This window comes from Mixophyes fleayi, chromosome 2 (genome assembly GCF_038048845.1).
Source record: "Mixophyes fleayi isolate aMixFle1 chromosome 2, aMixFle1.hap1, whole genome shotgun sequence".
In the NCBI taxonomy this organism is placed as follows: domain Eukaryota; kingdom Metazoa; phylum Chordata; class Amphibia; order Anura; family Limnodynastidae; genus Mixophyes; species Mixophyes fleayi.
The window spans coordinates 190,568,089-190,590,173 of NC_134403.1; the positions used below are offsets into that span (position 1 = coordinate 190,568,089).

Here is a 22,085-nt window from a genome sequence, read left to right on the forward strand (position 1 = left end):
AAGTTAAATAAAAAAAATCCTAGAATAATATATCACTTACCTTGTCAGCAGGAGGCCCAGGTGGTCCTGAGGACCCTACTTTTCCTGGAAATCCAGGAGGTCCCTGAAAATAGAACATTGTCACATTCCCAGTCTCCAAACTTCCAGTCATAGAACTGCTGTACTAGTATATTGACCAATCATTACATCACACTGACAATGGCTGTCTCTGAACCTCATGTTATATATCATAGTTTTAATTTACAGATAAAGTATAGCATATTATCTACTAACAGATTATCAGAGGTCATATTATATTTCAACTACAGTACCACATCTTAATTTACCCAGTTCTTTACTTACAGGAGGCCCAGGGAATCCAGGTGGACCTGCAAATCCCTGTGGGGTGAAAAAAACAGGAAAGATGTATAAATAAATACAATGTGACATGTGATCTCATGCATTTACCCTGACATGAAGCATTGATAGCATGTATAATAAGAAAAGCTGGCAGAGGTGCCATCCAAAGTGGCTTCTGTGGGTAAGATATGGTTCCAGGGCACACACAATGAGGAATTTTGGCCAAACATTACTAAAAAGTAGCACGTTGTGTTTATTGACATAAATTGTGTCAAAATATGACCTTGTATGAACTTGCAAATTTGGAAGAAAATAATATTAATAGGTCATGAAGTTTTGTTGGTTTTCAGATGTTGCACTTTCTAATTAACGACAACGTTTCCATGTGAATGACTTTACTTTAGCAGTAATCAGCCTACGGCAAGCTATAGCACTGGTGCTCGTTATTCACTGGTGTGGGGGTGCCAATTTTGAAATTAATTAATTAATTTAATTTTCATAAAACAATATATATGTGCTGATGGCACATTGTTTATTCCTCTTATTTATAACAGTAAAGTTGATGATGATGATGATGACATTTTACTCCGACTGCACATCTACGCCAGATTGAATCTATGCTGTGGTCTATACGCTGTATTTCAAACCCAAATCTAAACCAGGCTTTTAATTAGCAATAACCATTCCCGTCACATAATGAAACATCACTGTTAGATATGTTGTATAGTCTATTGTGAAAACAAATAATGATAATATGACTAAACTAAACTAAACTAAACTAAACTAAACTGCTCTACTCTGGAATATGTTCAAATACATAGTATATATTTTACATCTTACACAAATATATTTTGTGTAAGTTCAATCATGTGACAAGCCAGCATCACCATGTACGAGGCGTTGCTATCTCAACAGTTGCTCTTATGCTTTTATTAATAGCCACTTTTTCACTGTTGCTCCTTAGCCCCAACCTTGTTATCATTGTAGCTGCAACCCTCCCTCATCCCATCTATACAATAAATAAATACAAATAAGTTACCCCATATCTAAATGTTTATCTGTAAATAAGAATTCTTAATAATACAATAATAACAATAATAATGTACAAAGTAAGAATAGTGTCCGTAGCCATATTCACAAATCCGAGCCTAAATGGGATGTGACATGGTACATCGTAATAGTGGAAGATACACTAAAAGGGCAAGGAAAGGAATAATCCACAGTGACATTTAAATGTATTTTCACTTTAATGCCTGTATTTATAACTTTGCATTGCACAACGGATGCAGCTAAAGAAAACACCAGCATTCAGAAAATAGTGGTTATCCAGCTACTCACCTGATCACCTTTCTCTCCAGAATTTCCTGTTACTCCTCGTTCTCCTCTTGGTCCCTGAAAAGTTAGACGACATCATCAAATAATTTGAAAACTGAGAGTCGTCACAACAAGAGGAAATAGCGAATACAAACTTACCGAAGGTCCAGCTGGACCAGGAACGCCAGGAATACCAGGAGGACCCTTACATGATAAAAAAAAGACAATAATTAGAAGTATTACATTTTATTATGAACATTATGTTTTATGTGTGTATGTAATATCAATGGTCTATTACTGAAATAGGGAAACATATACAAACGGGCCTTTTACATTTTTGTGCATATGATTTCTTCCTTGAATTGAGGCTTTGCCTTCATCTAAATCAATGCACAGCTTCAAGTTTTCTTTTAAAATCTTGCACATTTGAAGTGGACAGCTCTGAGGACAGTGGCAGGTGGGGAGTTTAACTGGGACGGTACACCTGTCAAACCATAAAGTAGGTGCCCTAAGGCAAACTCAGGGAGGACAGAAACCTCCCGTTGAGCTGAAGGAGTGATGACCATGCTTGTGAAATCAGTTAAGAATTGTGTGTCACAAACTGCATCCACAAGAGAGTACTGACCCAAATTTTATTTTAAGGATTCTTTCCCCAATTTATATAAGACAACTGTGCAATTTGTGGGTCATGCAATTACTTTGCATTAACATTCTTGGCTCAGATAAGGCTAAACGATAAAGTGATATTTAGTGGGCTGGGAATCATATAGAACTTGACATCACAAGGGTTATTTAACAGAATGAAGCAATACATAGCTCCTTGCTCTCTCCATTAATTAGGGTGTCAACTCACCGACTCTCCTTTTTCTGCTGCTGGTCCAGCGTACCCTCTTTCCCCCTTAAGACCCTGAAAAAAATATTGTCATTTGTCAGTCATTCAGCACTTTAAATACTCTTCCTAATACCTCTTCTTGCAAAGTCTTCTCATATAACCCTATTACAATAAACCCACTTACGGGAAGTCCGGGGGGACCCAAAGCTCCAGGATATCCAGGAAGACCAGGAGGTCCCTAAATCAGAATGAGAAAAGTACAATATTATATGTACCCACACCTATAAACTCACATTAAATATATATATATATATATATATATATATATATATATATACACACACACACATGTACACACATACATATATATATATATATATATATATATATATATATTTATATATATGTATATGTATGTATATATATATATATATATATATATATATATATATATATATACATACACACAACAGAAAACAGGCGGGGCGCCTCATAGTGTGATATCAAAATGTACAAGTTGAAAAAGGTAATAATATGCGTACCGTAAGGTAAGCAGCTCCTGATGAAGTCTTGGTTATTCTCAGACGAAACGCGTTGAGCTGTACTATTCTTATCCAGCGCTACTCTGTATACTTCATGTGAGTGCTTTTTACACATTTTTATTAAAACTTTTGTATATATACCAAATTGTCTTCCCTTTTCTCAATCTCGTTCATTTCCGCCGATTGAATGAGGTTGGAACTGTGAAGCTTATGGTTATGTATACATGAAAACCTGCAATCAACAACTTGTTTGATATGTGAGATTTCCTTTGTGTGTCTGGTACGCAGATTTCATATTAATTTTGCACTTATAAGGGTGTCCTTTTATGTGATTTAGGGATCTAGGTCCCACACACCCTATAGAACATTGGTGTTTAGAGGTGCGTCACCCCCATTAGGAGTATCATCTATTGCGGTGTTACACAATGTTTGTTCTCCCTATATTGCTGTGCTGATTTATGGAGATTTGAAGGAATCAGACCAGAACAGAGGCTACTCTATCTTTGCTTTGATATTCACTGCTGCTTACCTCACGGTACGCATATTATTACCTTTATCTACCTGTACATTTTGATATCACACTATGAGACGCCCCGCCTGTTTTCTGTTGTAGTTATCCCCTTTGTCCGGACTGACCATCTGGTTCCAGGCTCTTGAGGCTGCCACTCATACAGGAGTCAAGTGCTGATTAATGTGGAACTCATATTTGGGACTTTTTATATATATGTTATCTGAGATATTGATTTTAGAACATACGCAGCGGTGACTAGCGCCATACATATCTTTTTGTTTGCTTTTTATATATATATATATATATATATATATATATATATATATATACACACACACACACATATATGTATACAATCACATACACATGTGTGTATCTGTGTGTACATTATGCATCTCTAGAAATCAATAACTAACCAAGCTGCACATAAGTAAAGTTGTCTTGCTTTCTACTATCATATGCCTATTTTGTTCATTTAGATTAGCAAAATGTCATGTTTTCTGAAAATAGCTTATTTATGCTATGATGACGGGAGCTTGTAAAGTATGGATGGATTTATTAGTACGTTCATCAATGCTTAATGTGGTATAGCTTAATGCTGTAATAATGCAGCTTATTCAAGTGCAAAACAAAGACAGAATATTTTAATGAGGAGTGGAGACATATTTAGTGCATATTTCAGACATTCAAGACCAACAATTATTCATGTAGAATGGAGATATTGTTACACCACCTTAAAGTTGGGAGCAATCTGGCTTCGGCCACTACATTCAGTAGGATGCCTTTTGCACCATACAGAGTAGGTGCATTTCATAGCAGAAATGTATCAATATGCATACATGAACCCATGTAAACCAAAATCAATGTGTAAAATTACAACAATTGAAATAAAAGAAATCCCCCTAGATGTTTAAGAGAATGAGAGTGATGCCCTGAAGAGCAGGGGACATGAGCTAATCTATGCACCCAGCGGGAGTTCTTCAAGTTTACAAATAGCTTGTTTGTATATAATGGTCCTTAAATGAATTTTAATGCTCGTAAACTTTTACCATATTGCTTACACTATTTAGTATGCTGAGAATTTCCCTACACTGTTTCCAGTGTCTGACAATCTGTATTCACCATTAATTGTGCCCCCTAGATTCTCAACATGCTGTTCAATGTAATGTAAATGTAAATTTTACCATTGAGTATAAACTAAAGACATGAGCATTGGGTAAAGAAGGTGAGGAGAAGGGGATGGGCAAAGAAATTATTTGAAGGTGGCAAAGAGGTGACAATAGTATTTTGACTGGGTGTATATTAGGGACTTAATGTGGGTTTGTTTGGCGAGAGAAATGGCAGTGTAGTAAGAAGATAGTATAAATTTGTAGTGAATGAACTCAGAGTTGTAGCGAGAACTTCTCTATTTGTTTGGGGTTGGGATTGCTAGAGATGACATGTTGTGGTTGGAGCTGCCTTGTCTAGGTCATTGGTGTGAATTGTTGTAGAAAGAGAATGCAGTGTCAGGGCAAGACATGGTAGAAGACAGGTTAGAAGAGGATCTGTTAGAGGGCGTTTTGGCGTTAGTGTGTGTGCATGGAATTGGGTGCAAGTGGAGACAAGGTGAGGCAAAGACAAAGGAAGTTCTAGGTGGAGAGCCGGGAAATTGAGTTGGAGAAGCTTGAGATGGAGCAGAAATGGGAGACATCAAGGACCAGGTAGCTTCATTGTGGCATCACAGGGAGAGACAAAAGGAGGAGTTTAGAGGCAGAGTTATTGATAATGATGTTGAGATCCCATAGAATGTGAGTTGGTAGGTCTGTGGGTAGGAAGAGAGTGAGTCAGGTCCTGAAATTGTCAAGGCATTTGGAGACTGGGCCTGGGGGGGGGGGGGGGGTGATAGATGACAGCAATGCAGAGATGTAGCAGAGAAAAAGAGCCAGATGGAATGGACTTTGATGTCAAAGAATGCAGGGTTATTGGGAAATTACTTGAAAGGTGCAGCCTGGGAAGAGTAAGAAGCGTACTAACCACCTTATCAGCTACCTGGTCGAGGAGTGTGGATAAGACGCCCATAGGAGAGAGGTACAGGGGAAGACGTGTCAGAGGGTGGAAGCTAAGTTTCAGTGCAGACAGATCTAGTGTTCCAGAGTGCATAGGAATAAGAAGGGAAAGAAGTGGAGAGATGAGAAGAAAAAATGAGGTTAGAAGAGTTGGAGTTTCATGGTAAATGTGAAAAAATTAATAATAAGTTGATAATAATTATATCTCCCTACATTTTTCACTCTGCCTAAAATTCTGTCATCCTGGACAGTCCTCTTTCGCTGTTAACCTGAAAGTCTCCTACAATGTTCAATGTGCCTGTAAATTTGTTATTACCCTGTTCATAATGACTGATATTCTCTTACCCTACACTAGACACTAGTTGTTGTGCCCTAGATTCAATATTCAAGTGTGACGCTAAGGGATGCTTAGGGAACAATAGAGGTTGCAATCATTAACTGAGTGATTCGCTAAGCATATGATGATCATACAAAAAGGAATGTAAGGGCAATGACTATATGATAATAATGTATATGATATAATAATTCCACAATACAAAAAAAAATATTAAAATAAATACAAAAATCTAAATCTACAAATATTAGTCAAATGTATTTAGGCTTCATAAAGACCGAAAATTGATGATAAAAAATGTAATCCTTTTTTTTGGCTCATTTCCATTGTAATCTGAATTAATGATGCCAGTAAAGTATTACTTTGCAAATAAAAATAAAACGCACATAAAACAAAGTACAGTATTTCAATCTCTGCATTGCTTGCAAAATCCAAACAATAAAAGTGTTTTATTACTTTAATTAGTTTCAGACTTTTGAAGCAACTAATTTGCATAACCATAATCATAAGTGATCAGCCGTGTACAGTGTGAAAGTGGTTCACAACCAGCACATATAATTCAATATTCTAATGGCAGATTAGAAAATTTACTTTTACATACTTTGATCTTATACAGCTGTTTTCAAATGTTTGCTATGTTCTTTTGATTGTTCTTTCAAACACAATTCCCTTCAATACTTTTCCTTTTTAAGGAATTATTCAGCTATAGTAACGTCTTACCGAATCTCCCTTATCTCCGTGAGGTCCAGGTGGTCCTCTTTCCCCTTGCATGCCCTTGAAACAGGAAAAAAGACAGTTAGATCACTTTGCTACTTTATACTGTGCTCTAGATTCCGTCACTGCTCTGGGGTCCATTTCTCAGTGTTAAGGTCAGAAGCAATACTCACCCATTTCAAATGATTGGAAGACAGAAGCCCCCTTTCATGGTGATTGTACTCTTATAATGAGACTTTGTTGCAATGAAACCACTGATATTAAAAAGTATCAAATTAATATCTTCTTTTAACTCAGGTCAAAACATATTTTGAAGACTGCACTTTCTGGTGAAAGACTTTTTGTCATTGATCCAGCTGTGTATTGTCTTTTTCTTTTGGATGCAAAATCCAAAAATCACATTAGCATCTAATCTAATTATTGGTCATAGAGGTGAGATATGAGATATTTTAGCCAAATGAACAAGAGTGACACAAGTGAGCTAACATCAAGAAAAGTAGTTGTGTAGTGTGCATAGCATAAATTATAGTGGTAGATAGATGGAGGGATGTGTATCAGGCTGCAGTTAATTGGTACAGAAGGCATAATTATGCTAAAGATTAACTTTCTTTAGTAAATATGAGCTCTTTTGCTCAGTAGTTGCAATTAATATACCATGCGTCAATACACAATAATATATGCATCAGTTTGGACAGTTTTGTATCAGACTATCAATAATAATCTATTTTGAAGAAATTTTCTTATATAATATCCAATTATATCCTTCGTCACTTGTTACCATGCCACACAATTTACCAGTACTGAGCATGTGCTAACCTCACTAGCTCACAAATCCTAGCACAGATCTATTAGACATGAATTAGATCTGGCAAAGATTTTGAGAGATTCCAGACAACAGCCATTCACATAACAACTTTGCTTGATACAGACCCCTGAGATGCAGCATAGTAAAAGATACACCAAAACGGGCAATGTAGGACAGTCCCGCTCACCAAAAACATATGCAAAACACAGGTTAGGTTAAGTAATACATGGAACAGTGACTAGGACAATGACACACTGGGCTCACAGGGACATGTAAGACAGAATGGTGCTCTCAGATTAGGCAAGTGACATGATGATACAGGATAGAGTGGTGTAAGATTGGGGTAAGAGATTCCAGTACATGAATTGCATATACTGTATAGTCATTATAGGGATTTCTATCCAAAATGAACCATCTAAATACAAAGGTTGGTTATGAATAGACCTAGAGTATGTAGGGAAATGTATTCCTACAAAGTAATAATATTACTCAAAAAAAATAACTGCACTATAGATCTCCCCATCACACCTATGGTCTGACTCACATGTGTCCTGGTGTATTTACCACTAGAAATCTATATTTTGTTATGAAATTCAGAAAGTGAATGAATTAACAGGATAATCTGTCAATGTGATTGATCTGATTTGCTTTCTATCTCAAAAGAAATATTAGGTGGTCTTTATGACCTTAGCAAACATCATGTCTTTTAAGTGCCTACTCTTTTTGATTCAAACTATGGTAACCCAGTCCCTAGGTGGAGGATAAAACCTCTTCATTAAACATAGATATAACTATAGACATCTCTCTCATTAGGTCCCCCAAATGTGAACTATATAACATTTTTTGCTAGCAACCCATATATAACCATACTATCCACATATGTATATCAATAGGTTTCTTACACCACTGATTCTTTATCACTCCATGTATCTGTCCAGCTGTTTATCCATCTCTGTGTATATATTTTCAAATCCACATATAAGTGGGCAAAGTGGAATGGGAAGGTATACAATCTATGCAGAGTAGGTGGCAGCTTGAGGAGATTTTCAGACACAAAAGGAGAGACTCTTGATACACAAGGGGAGAAGACTGTCTCACAATAAGACTTTGGGCACAAAAGGGATGAAGTTTGAAATCACATCAGGTGTGGCACAAGAGGTAAGTTTATTGGCACAGCATTGGTGAAGTTATGTGGCACATGGGGTTGAGGGTAAGCGAGCTAGCAGTTGTGAGGAGTGTTACTTTCTTACAGGTAATCCGGGAGAGCCAGGAGAGCCTGGAAAACCTGGGGGCCCCTAAGGGAAAAAATAGGGGTATCACAATCCAAAAGCCACTGCCGGTGGAAGGAGGAACAAGAGCACCCTGTATCCAAGAGAGTGAAACGACCCAACCCTCTGGAGAGAGGAGCATCAACACGGTTATTAATATTGTTAGAATTGTTACATTTTATTATGCTTGTAATGTTTTCTCAGAAGGAATCACTTGAAAATATTATTTTCTAATTCCCAAAATGCATCAGAAGTTGAGGTTCTCATTTCTCGCATTCAGAAGCAGGAACCTTAATAATTTCCTTGGGGATGGATGGTGTTATTTGGTTTGGAAGCCAATGACGGATTGGTCCTGTTTAATCTAGTTCACCAGGAATTTACATACCAAAATCCATGCAAGTTCAAGAAGAACTCCATTTAAACATAGCATTTGCACAATAACCATTTCCCACTAAGAAGCACCTGAGCCCATGGTGCAGATGTAAGCAACCTCTGTACACACTGTTATGTCTCTCAGGCTGACAGTCAGGACAAGCTTGTAAGTAAACTGGGGAGATTACCAACCAGGACATGAGACTCCAGTGCTTCTATTAGTTTAAGTGAGGAGGTAATTGTGCAACTTTTACATTTAGGTATAGTTTCTATTTAAGTGAAAGTGATATTATTGCCAGGATAATGATACAGATATTATTAAGGACTCCAGTTATACACGTCATCAGAAGGATTTTGAAGGCGTGAAATACTTACAATTGATCCTGGAGAGCCAGGAAATCCTCGTGCACCTGGAGGTCCCTGCAGTGAGACAAAGCAAGGAGTAAGACTAAGGGCCACTTAGAGTTAGGAGCACATTCAGCTAAAATATGACTGTATGCACCATGGAAAAACCATGCTGCTCTGCAGGTGCAGCTGGTGGGGTGGCGTGTCTATGCCTATTTGTAAGTTACAATGCACGAATAAAGCTGCTCAATATTTGAGTGCTATGTGCAAAAGCAGCCAGCATTTTCCCTGTATGTAAAAGAAAATAGCATTTGCACCCCTGCATCACAACATGGGTTGTCCAGTTGCAAATTTGCTCCCTTTAACTGGATTCGCCTTTAATTATAATTTAAATCCTAAGAGGATACCAGATAATCTTAGGTTCCCATAGCAGGATGCAGTGTCCTTACCTCTTCACCCTTTAACCCAGGTAATCCTGGGATTCCTTGCTGGCCTGGTCCACCTGCACAACCAGGATCAGGTTCATCTCCCTATAAAGTAAAAGTGGGATAAAGTTTGGGAAGACTACTTATGTACAAATAGACATAAGCAGGTGTGATGTCATAAAATACTCACCACTTCATCATTCTTTTCTAAACGACACTACAAAGAAAGCAATATAAAGCAGATGATTATAGGGGAAGATATTTCATAGTAGGAAAACAGGCAGAAACACATTGCGTAGTGAGGTTATTGGAATTAATTTGCGCTCACGGACAGTTATAGCACAAAAGATCCCAAGATCCCAATCCTTTATGTTGACATACAAACAAGTGCTTGGACAGAGAGCTAACACACAAACATGACGGAACACCATATTATTTACAGTTCACATAGTTTGCTTGTTATTTTCTACTTACAATTATTTATAACAACTTTAATTCAGAATCATTACAATATCACAGACAAACTTCACAATATAAGTAAGACAAAGACAAGGTTTTTACAAGGAAAGCACATTATTATTACAATACCTCTCAACCTCACTATTAAGGTAAACAACATATTTACAGTGTTGACAACATTACACTCTTACAAACAATGGAGGTCCTTTACAAAGTGCACAATAGCTGAGCTGCAAGCAAAACCCTATTCAGAGATGCTGATGTTTCTAGATTTCCGCCATGGGTTTCTGGAGTAAGATGGTAACATTTGCGCTAGAGCAGAAATTTGCACGGGCATTCCTTACTAAGTGCTGAGTAAGCGCACTGATGAGCCTCGATTTCTGGAGCAGTGCTAAAATGAGATGACATTTAGCAGAGCTAGATTATTACAATGAGATAACTGTGTGGATTGGGTCTATCTTTCATTGCTCCTTAGGAGTAAGCATAGCCATTTTCACTCCACAAAAACATTTACATTTTGCAGTTGGATTGGGTCCATCCTATACATATAATACAACATATTTTGCCACTTCCTCTTGCACTTCGACAGAGAGCCCATTTCTACACTTTGCCCAATGTTACAAAAAAAAGTCACATGTATTATTAACCCAAACTCCCCTAACTCTCATGATTAATTTGAGCCATAAGTAAGGCTAAGCAGAGCAGTTAGGAGAAAAGGTGATAAGTTTTATTTAGTAAAGAGGATTGTTCTAGAGGAGAAGGGGTTGGAATTTCATGATATTTACACTTTTGCACAGTATGCCACTTCAGATTTGTCCACCTCTTTACATACCTAGACACACTTAGGCCATCTAAATGTTACAGAACAAAACCAAAGTGATTTGCGGTTTATCAGCTAGTGCACTTTTTAAATGAAATCCACAGTTTCCCATCATGTTAGCTCACAACCACAACACCTTGTCACATAACCTTGTCATACGGGCACATCACATTATCATACAGTCTTGTCTTTCTCCTCTAAGCAATGCCGTAATGTTTCTTCATATGGTGATAAGGAAACATGATGACTGCTGAGTTAAAGAGCAATACTTAATGCAACCATATCAATGTACATTGGTATTAAAGATACTACATATTTGTTTTAAATTAGTCAAAGTACAGAGACAATTGTACTTGGATCAAAGCAACAAAATAATTGTAAGTGCCAGGCAGAATCCTTGCAATTAAATGAACAGCTTGACATAGCATACAAGGATCACACAGTCTTAAAACAATACCATTCAGACTCCTCACTATACCAGACAATAGTGCAGAAGTCTCCACAATACCACTCATTCCCATCACCAAGTTGTATTCCCTTATACAGCATCTCCATACCCTCTCACAGTCCTCCGTTCCGGGATTCCCAGGCTGGCCTTGATCTCCCTTCTCTCCTTTCATGGCGGTTGGATTGTTCTGCCCATTGGCACAGTCCCCACAAATATTCTGTATGAAGCAGGGGGATATCAGATAAACTATATCACCCCCCATAAAGTGGCTGGTCCATTGTTCCAAGGATTTCCCACTAGACACACAAACTTCAAAAAAGGCTACCAAAATAAATTAAACCTTTGTTGTAGTCCCACAATCCTTTTAGTTTTTCCCTATGACATCCTCACCTTCAGGATATCAATATTTCCTTCTGCAGCCAGGGGTTCCTGTGAAAGAAAAGGTGGGAGTGAGAGATTTGCAGGGGAGGTCTACCACACATGGAACACACAGAACTGCACAATGACCCTGCAAAGCAAAGTGACAAGGTGAGGACACCAGAAAAGGGGAGGGAAGGTGTGCACATGTCACAGCTGCCCTACTTTCTCTGTGTGACAGGGGTTAGGGGTACATGTAGAGAGCGTGGCACTGACACACAGCAAAAGCACACCAGCGCTCTTTACCTACCAGTTCTCCTGGCACTCCAGGTGGTCCTGGCATACCATTGTGTCCAGGCAAACCCTACAGTCAAGGAAGAAATCTGGGGCTAAAGCATATGCTATGGGTCTCCATCATCTGCACTGTGTGCCTCCTGCAGTCACATAATGCACTACTAACTCCAACAAGACTGTGCTAGCAGGACACACAATGCAGAAATGAAGGGGTAGAGTATTCCTGCTGCCCCTATTTCATGTGTGACCAGCACTTGCTCTCAAGTGATCTTTCCTTTGTACCTTTGTCTGTGTTTAAGGTCTGATAGCTCTAGTGATAACTCAAGTTGGAATAATGCAGTGTGGGCAAAGCCTCATTATAATGGTTATAATTCACTATGTTAAATAGTGTTTAAATACCCGATTACCACTGTTCTGAAAATCAAACTTTTACAATTTATTTCTAGAGCATTACATTATTATCAATGGAAAATAAACTGTTGCCCTGAGTTTCTTTTATATATGCTAAATCAGCAAACGTGTCTAGAATTGTTTTCTACATACTATTTTAAGCTTAGTCTTTATACAAATTCATCTCCACTGTATATATGATATAAAACAAAACTAGTTATTCACAAACAAATCTGATTCTCTTTAAAGTAGTCAATGAAAACTTTCAGAGTGGCCCGAATGTCTTTTACAGGTAGAGCACTACCACCCCTACAGAAGGATATAAGCCTTCACTAATTTCAATTAATACGTAAACATCATCAAGCTCAATTTCTTTTAAATTAGCCTCACAAGTATATTCCTCCATTATACAAATGGTTGGAGACTCACCTGTATTATGGTAAGTAAAGTCATGCATCATGAGAATACCTTCTGTAATGTACCTATTCGGGTCACCTCTGTGTTCAAAGTATATGTCAGCTTCCTGGGGAAATTATGCTAGCAATAGTTTTATCATGCATGGAAATTCCCACTATGTAGCTAGGAGGGCACTGGTGCTTTCTCTTCGCTATTAAATTAAGAATACGGCTCACCTGGTGACCGGTTAATCCAGGAGGACCGGGAGGCCCAGGTGGTCCAGGAGGTCCCTGAAACAAAGGGAATCAGAAAACAATGAAGGGTTAGGAGAATGTATGGGTCTGCAAAGATCTAAAAACGATTTGGATACAAATATGATAAAATATGTTTATTAATAAAGAATACAAAAGGACTAGTAAGTCAAGGGTTCCTTACCAGTGTTTTGGAATGTAATTGTGTGTCACCATTATTATTATTATTATTATTATTATTATTATTATCGTTTATTTATAAGACGTCAGAGCAGTACAATGGGGAGTAGAACAAAACAACTATGATTACATAATACAGAAAAGGGGAAAAAGAAGCATAAGTGCAACATACAGTTTGAGAAAGTGCTGGGAAATCCATGAAGAGCTGGCAGCGAGACAGCTGGACACAGGTGGGAGGAGGAAAGGAGAGAGGTCATGGGAGGGAGAGATAAAGTTGGTTGTCGTCGGTATAGACCGGTACTGAGATGGATATATCACAGGAATTTAGAGGTTAAAGTAGTAAAGAGTTGTTCATGATTGTAGCGTTATTTAGCACAATATTTTAACACTGGAGTGTCATGAAAAATCAGTCACTTGTCAGTTGTGTCACAACAATGAAAAAGCTATAAGTCACAGTGGTTACAAACTTGTCCATTTATGGTCTCCTGTATTTATATTTATAATATAACTGTTGTAATTATAACCAAGCAGATAATCATCATTTTCTTTGCTGTAAACAATTGTCTGTTGGGTTCCGCAGGGGACAGGCAGACTAAATGACTGTGCTAGTTCTCAGACAGCTATGTATCAGGATGCTGGCAGTAAGAGGCAGCAGTACATGGGTATCTTTACAGTTTCTCTGTATTGTATTTGGGTTCTGTTTTGTCATTGGTCAAATGAAGATCTAGGGCCTGATTCATTAAGGATCTTAACTTGAGAAACTTCTTATTTCAGTCTCCTGGACAAAACCATGTTACAATGCAAGGGGTGCAAATTAGCTTTCTGTTTTGCACATAAGTTAAATACTGACTGTTTTTTCATGTAGCACAAAAATATCAACTTTAAATTTCAGTGTACAAATAAGCTATCAAGTATTTGTTCTACATGAAAAAAGTCAGTATTTAACTTATGTGCAAAACAGAATACTAATTTGCACCCCTTGCATTGTAACATGGTTTTGTCCAGGAGACTGAAATAAGAAGTTTCTCAAGTTAAGATCCTTAATGAATCAGGCCCCTAAATTGTATATTGGTCATCAAATGAGCACTGTGTTGCATCCTGATTAAATAGCTGCTGCTTTTGAACATACTACAGTATTTAACAAATGTTACAATATATTAAGACGATATAGTGATCTCAGCTTGTCACTGCAATTTACTATATACTAGGGGCTACATTGTTTTTTTATAGTGATGTTTACTATAATGTTTTTGCATTTATTATTTGTATGATCTTGGTGCCATCTGATGTTTGTATGTAAAATAGCTCACATCCACTTCCTAAAAATATCCACAGAGTTAAATTATTTTACACTGGGCTGTCAATATACAATAATTGGCTGCTATCAAAATTGACCCTAATCTCACTATCTAATCTAATCTTCCCTATTTAGGGAATTTAGACTGTAAACTCCAATGGGGCAGGGACTGATGGGAGTGAGTTCTCTGTACAGCGCTATATAAATAGATGATGATCCTGCTGAGTGCAATGTCTTCAGGAGACTAACAAACAGGAGGTCTGGCAGGCATAGAAAAAAAATCTTTAGATAGATTTATGACGCATACTAGTAAGAAAATATTTTGGATGTATCTAACTATATGATCATTAGTGGCTAGTATGAGCAGGTTTTTCCTTTTTTTGACAGTAATCTGACAACATTACTTTTATGGTATTAACTGGGTCCAATTTTATATATTATGTAATAAGTACATGAACTGTTTTGTGGCAATCCAATTGTACAAGTCAGACTGTATGTCATTGTACCATACCAGCATGTGGATCTTGTGCCAGCTATTCATTTTCCATCCTGAGATAATGATGGAAGGAGTAAAGGAATAAAGACAAACACTTAGATAGAAGTTAAGAGAAACAAATGAGGGGAAGCTGGTGTTAATTACAACAGAAGTTAAAAAAGAGCAACCTAAAACAGACCTGAATTCCATATCGCCAGAATTCATTATTCGTTGTTGTGTCCTGATGAACAAAAACAGGTTCCGTTAGGCAGCAAGTGGATAATGTCACGTGTCAGTAGTGGATGGAGATACTTACCATCCATGGTCCAGGAGGACAAGAACAAACGCCGCCCTCTCCCTAAAATGAGATAAACACCCCACCATGAAAACCTACTACTTGGCTTAAATTAAGAGACATAGCATGTGTTTATGTAAGTATTATGGAAACATTGCTTTAGTCTTGTGGTGTGAGAGATCTCTAGACAGTGTTATTCATCAACACAAATAATCTAATTGCAATGATAATACAGAAACTACAACAACTGTCGCTGTTAAAAATGCACATAAAGAGTGTGGCTGAAGTAGATATATAGTAAATAAATATATATGATTCATAGGGGCAGATTCAATTCTGTGCAAGGTGCTGCTGAACATCGCCTCAATGTTGAGATGCGCATCTTGCCCGCTATTTAGTTAAGAAATCTCCATTCATCGTTCTGCGCGAGGAGCGCGCAGGAGCATTCTTCTCCGCTATGGAGCACAAGGAAATTTCTGTGAAAAACTCCAACACGATGTGGAGACACATTGCGTCACTTCGTGCTGAATTGAATCTGCCCCATAAAATCTATGAAACTCAATAACTGAAATTGATTTATATTATATTATACATGTGTTTACATAATGAAAAATATACCTTTATGCAGCTTAAAATAAACAAGTAGAGAATTTTCATTTACATAATTCTTTAAACATATGCCCTCCAATGGCCCCACACCACAGCAATCTTTTATATGGCTTGTCCTAACTAGGGTATAAAGTCTGCATCACATGTCCATCTCTATCTTTGTCCATCTCATTTATCTTTTGCCTGGCACTGTGTGCTGTTATTCTGCTTTCTTACAGCTAGTATTACCAAGTTATCTTCCATTTCAGGTTTTCCTCAATTGTATTCCATTTAATGTGTAATTAACATAGTTATTACCAAGGCCTATCTGCCATATCTTGACTCAGTTTACCATTTTGTACAATCATTTTTTAGTAAGTTACTATCCTGCTCTTTGTTAAAAACCCTCATAACTTTCTCGGCCATCTACAAGGTCATTAAAAAGAGATTAGAAAGGACAGAGCCCAGTACTGATGTCAGGATTGTCTTTAGTATGCGTATTGAAGTTTATCATTACTTTGGTTGAAGTGCTTAGAAATGCACCTGCAGTAGTGTAACTGGAATGTGCAAAATACTTCCAATAAAAACAAAATGAGACCCAATTTCTGACACCTCAAACATGGGAGCAAATTAAAGTCTGTTTGCAGGGAAAAAAGACTGTACACTCTTTGGCAAGCAGGGAACACCCCTGTTAATGTACCCTCTTTACCATTCCTTTATTTCATCTATGTCCCACAAATCAAAAGTAGTTGGTGCAAAATAAGGTGCACTCTTACACCATACATGCCAACTTTCAAAACTTGTCCCAGAAGTCATGTGACAGCCTGGGTAGGAGAGGGGGCGTGGTGACGTCGGCGCATCACCATAGCCCTGCCCCCACTATAAAATGCCGAAATTGACGACAAGCCCTGTCCCCGTCCTTCAATTACGTGAATTTTGGCAAATCCGGGAGGTTTTCCTACTCTACCGGGAGTCCGGGAAGACTACCCAAAATTCGGGAGCCTCCCGGGAATTCCGAGAGAGTAGGCAAGTATGTCATACACCTTATCTGTAATCAGCAGGAATGTCATTCATAAATGACCCTTAGATTCTACCAGCACAAAAACCTAGCGCACGGGGAGCGGAATCTACATCCTTCTAGCTGAGCCCATCGTGGACTAACGGTAATTATATATTTATTTACCTGCATTTGAGAAATCACCTCATCGGAGTGAATATCTGTATTCCACCTAGGGATTTCAACTGTTTATTACATCTGGTGTGGCCACACCGTTATCTCTACTCTCTACTCCCTTCGGATTGTGGTAATTTGAGACATTGGAATAATATTTTTTAGTCACATAGACAGGGTGACTCATGGTCATCATTCTATTTCATCGATCACTGTTCCCGACTCTTTTTGTAGTACTAGTGACCATTTGTTTCTGATATACTGCAGTTTTTCAATTTACTCAAAGGCCAGTGATTGCTCTTAATATTGTTATGTTTTTATTATTAAATTGTTTTTATTTCACCTCACCGATTGATTAGCGGGTTTCGTGTGTGCTAGCTGCCAGCGCTGTTTTTGTGTGTTGTTTGGACCCTTAGCATCTGTATGATATTATAGTATGACACAATGCACTTACTTTTTCTCCTCTGTCTCCCTTGTCACCCTGTACAGACAGAGGAAATGAATTATGAGTACAGAGAGTACATGTGGCAATGAGCAATAATGAGTAGAAGAGAATGGAGTACATTGAGTGCATAAGGAGGATGTCACAGAGTATATTTGCCTTTTCACACACAAATCCATCTATTTTCAGCATCACCCCTTAAAAACTGGTAGATAGTCTTTCCATTGTAAATACTATGAGCCTGAATCATTAGGGCAAGTAAAGGGGAAAAAAAGAAGTACATTTTCTCTTGGACAAACCATGTTACAATTTAAGGGGTGTAAATTAGTTTATTATTTTGCACGTAAGGAAAATAATGGCTGTATTTCATCTAACACACAAATACTTGATAGCTTTATTTTTACACTGAAATTTAAAGTTGATCTAGGACATGCTCTATCCCAACTATAAATCTGTTCCCACATTTTAAATTTACCTCCCCTTCCAATGCAACATGGTTTTGCCAAGGGGCAAAAGTTACTCTTTTTTTATGCTTTGCTCTCCTTAATGAGTCCCTATATCATTACTTTTTACATAGTTACATAGTCACGTGATGAAAAAAATCCCTTTCTCTGTTTCTGTGTTTTAATTTTAGCATGCTGTACTGTGCTGTCCAACAGAAAGACTGCAGCAGGTGGGTGATAACAAGCATGGAAGGAAACCTCTTATGTCTTTGACACACCTTTCTTGACATATCCCCAAACCCAGCATTATAGCAAGTGAATGATCTGGGTAGAAACAGAAGAATGAAGGTTGCTGAGATTGAAGGACAGAGATTGTGATTAAGTAGACATGGATGAGTGACTGCAGAGGGAAGACTGGCTGTAATATATCTGAGTCTGTTACTTACTGGTCTACCATCACTTCCCATGTATCCTGGTTTCCCTGGTGTTCCATCGCGACCCTGTTGGAAATATTTTTATTATTAGCATATGAGATAACATTTGTTGATTCTTTTTCAACACAAGCAATTAAAAAAGTACTAAATGGTGTAGAATATATTTGGCGTTCTGATCTAAAATAGGTGTGGATTAAGACTGGAGTAATGAGATTCAGATTAATGGCAGGATACCTCTTGTGGACAGCTGAATTTTCAAAACTCTTCCCCTGAATATTTGCATTTGGGCTTAATATTTTGCGTTAGGGTAAATTGAAAGTGTTCTTTTGGCAGTATGTAGCTTTAAGTGTTTAAACACAAAATTCCCTCTTTATTTCCATCTGGACTTTCCCTTACTATATCCCAAACACACCATAATCACCATAAAGCAAAATTAAGTAACACCATTGTGGTTCCAGCTCTAAAAATTCAGCAAAATTTATGTACTAAAGGTGTAATGGCCTTTCAACATAATTGTGAATTGACAGCAGAGTTTAAAAATCGCATTGCTCAAACTTCACATAGTTCCAGCAATGAAAACAGCCTATTGCAACCCAAAATTTGATTAGTGCTAGCATGAGATTCCACTGTAACTTATCTCATCTCCACCAATGTGAGATATAGAAGGAGAACTAGGATGTTCAGTCTACTTGTGAAAGAGTATGATAAGAAGATATAATGACAGGATATAATAGTATAGAAAATGAGGATGTTCTTCAGAATAAGCCTATGGTGGAGCTATATAAAGTGAGCTTATATAGAACTGAAAAGCAGAAAGAGAGCCATATGAGTTGACTTGAAAAGCACAATAGAGCTAAGACACTGTGGTCTTGATTCATCTTCGGACATAATTCCGTTTGTGTGTCATATCTTGCGTGAAACAGCTCTGCTCATGCTCAGAAATAAACCATGGGCCAATGAATGCAACTGCATGGAAATCACATCTGAACACAAATGGACTTACAGCTGTCTACAACTTGAAGGGCGGAATGGGGGAGGGAAGAGGCAGATGACCGTGGACAATGTACTTTAAGGGCGTGCCAATGCAGATGTGTCCGATTCATGTCCTGGATTTCTCTTTAGTACGTTTCAGATGTTTCAGGCATTTCATTTGCACCAGCTTTAGGGCGGGTGCAAGTGCCGAATGATAGTAATGACAAATTCGGCATAGTCTTGTTTTAAAAACTACACATATGCCTAGCACTAGCTAACACAGAACATTTGTATGCAAGTAATATAGACTATAAAAACTCATTGTATGTATGCATTAAGAACTGATTTATGTATTTACATTTAAAACATGGCTAAACAAAATATTTTTATTAATGATTGATAGTATTAAAAGTTGTTAATTTTTTATATAAAATATTTTACTGTGAATACGCTCTGATAGGACTTTATCTTGCACATATGCAATTCCTTTTTATATGTATTCGTCCTTTCTTGAAACATTTATGTACATTGGTTGAATATTAATGTAGGCATATAATTTTCTTCTAGAGTGAAGTTCATAGTAAGGGTACGTGCTTCCTTTAAGGAGTATACTATGCGTGCTCTTTTTTTTCCCCTGATGGTTTACTTGCAACCTTATGTGGAAGAAGTTATTTACTTATTATCTTTTATATATATATATATATATATATATATATATATATATATATATATATATATATATATATATATATATATATATATTCTGTTTACACCTTTATCAAATTGAAAAGATATTATTCAGCATATGCATACAGAGTTAATGTTTACCATTTTTAATTGCTGCTTTGATCTGATTGGTTGCTAACTATTTAAATACCTTCTTCCTGTGATCTTTTTTTTTACTTTTGAAGAAGCCATACAAGCTATGGAGAAATGCGTTCCTAAAATATACATTGTGACACCGGTTTATTTACTGTATCATCTTGTCACCAAACATGGAGATTAAAAGAACTGTGCATGTATCAATGTGGTTACTGTTTCCCTTCTCCTGTGTCGCTTTGGAAAGTATGCCTGTATACCTGTTAGTGTGAAACATCTTTTATCTAAACAGGGCAATAGAGGTCAGAGCTCAAAAGAATGGATCTGTGAATATATTATCTGTGCTGAACTTTTAAATCTTCTACAGTTCTACAATGTATATATACAATGCTGTGCAAAAGTTTTAGGCAGGTGTGGAAAAAATGCTGCAAAGTAAGAATGCTTTCAAAAATAGAAGTGTTAATAGTTTATTTTTAGCAATTAACAAAATGCAAAGTGAATGAACAGAAGAGAAATCTAAATCAAATCAATATTTCGAGTGACCACCTTTTGCCTTCAAAACAGCATCAATTCTTCTAGGTACACTTGCACAAATTTAGGGATTTTGTAGGATTATAATCAGGTGCATGATAAACCAATCAAGTGTGCTTTTTTCATTAATAGGATTCACTGTACTCACCGGAGGTCCAGTGGCACCCATACCAGGAATCCCAGGGTCCCCTGTTGCTCCTTTTTGTCCATAGATACCCTAGGAATCAATCATTGTCATCAGATTTGTGCATTTCACCATAATTTAAATCAGTCCTAGATTTGGAACAGAATGCTCATTCCTGTAGGCCTCTTTTTTCAACATCAATATTAGGTTTGCACTTTTCACAACTAATGAAACAGATATATTTCTACCTATAACTTTTTCCACATGTGACCCTGCTAATCTAAACTATGTCCCAAACCTCTGAAAAGACATTTCTTAAATCAGTCATCATGTACTGTTTCAGAACCACTGCACTATTACACTGTAATCAACAGTTTGATCTCCAAGTTACTTTTCCACTGGAAAAATGGTCAAAATATAAATATTGATTTCCTTATGAATTATCCTCCATTGTCACTGTCAGTTACAACTTGATTAGGGATGCGTTAAGGGACTGTCTCGTTTTAGAATTGTGATATGTTAATACCATACATTACATGCACCAATTTTTATACCCATTCATCCTTTACACGGTGTACTCACCTTTTCACCTTTGGGTCCCATATATCCAGGCGGTCCTAGAGGTCCTGGTGGTCCCTATAATAACACATTAGTTCATTATCATATAGCTTAATTTCTGTATGAGACCAATGGTTGAAGTAAAAATTTAGAAGTGGCAGTATGAAAAATGTAACGGGACTGTAAGTGAATATATTTTTACAGTTTTACAATGAAGACAGTAGGAGAAGTGACGGTATGGCATACCACCCTATACACCCCCACTTTCACCACTGTATTAGACACTAGACTTACAAGGTGCAGACTAGACAGAGGTTCTATGTGCTAGAGATAATACTCACTGTTTTCCCGGTTGGGCCACGTTCTCCTGTCTCCCCCTAAATGAACAAAAATGTATTAATCAGTATAGTGTTGGCTGTGCCTTAAAATGTATTGCTGCATACAGTTGTGTCAGTGTTTGCCACTGACTAGTATGATATGCACTGGCCATCTAAT

The 22,085-nt window shown here is 37.3% G+C and overlaps 1 protein-coding gene across 6 annotated transcripts in view; it reads right to left on the reverse strand.

Annotated features, from left to right (window-relative positions):
- Positions 1–22,085, reverse strand: part of COL16A1 (collagen type XVI alpha 1 chain) — a 133,090-nt gene that overhangs the window by 15,721 nt on the left and 95,284 nt on the right. Inside the window, exons 35-56 of one of the 6 annotated variants that reach the window (XM_075195175.1) lie at positions 21,932–21,967; positions 21,615–21,668; positions 21,057–21,125; positions 18,599–18,652; positions 17,722–17,748; positions 15,530–15,571; positions 15,413–15,454; positions 13,247–13,300; positions 12,241–12,294; positions 11,964–12,002; positions 11,683–11,790; positions 10,037–10,063; positions 9,871–9,951; positions 9,452–9,496; positions 8,687–8,731; positions 6,638–6,691; positions 2,670–2,723; positions 2,507–2,560; positions 1,813–1,857; positions 1,678–1,731; positions 343–378; positions 41–103 (exon numbers count right to left, since the gene is read on the reverse strand). In XM_075195175.1, the coding sequence (XP_075051276.1) occupies positions 41–103; positions 343–378; positions 1,678–1,731; positions 1,813–1,857; positions 2,507–2,560; positions 2,670–2,723; positions 6,638–6,691; positions 8,687–8,731; positions 9,452–9,496; positions 9,871–9,951; positions 10,037–10,063; positions 11,683–11,790; positions 11,964–12,002; positions 12,241–12,294; positions 13,247–13,300; positions 15,413–15,454; positions 15,530–15,571; positions 17,722–17,748; positions 18,599–18,652; positions 21,057–21,125; positions 21,615–21,668; positions 21,932–21,967 (1,137 nt within the window). The remainder of the gene's footprint in view (positions 1–40; positions 104–342; positions 379–1,677; positions 1,732–1,812; positions 1,858–2,506; positions 2,561–2,669; positions 2,724–6,637; positions 6,692–8,686; positions 8,732–9,451; positions 9,497–9,870; positions 9,952–10,036; positions 10,064–11,682; positions 11,791–11,963; positions 12,003–12,240; positions 12,295–13,246; positions 13,301–15,412; positions 15,455–15,529; positions 15,572–17,721; positions 17,749–18,598; positions 18,653–21,056; positions 21,126–21,614; positions 21,669–21,931; positions 21,968–22,085) is intronic. The other 5 variants (XM_075195177.1, XM_075195179.1, XM_075195176.1 and 2 more) reach the window with 5 other exon arrangements.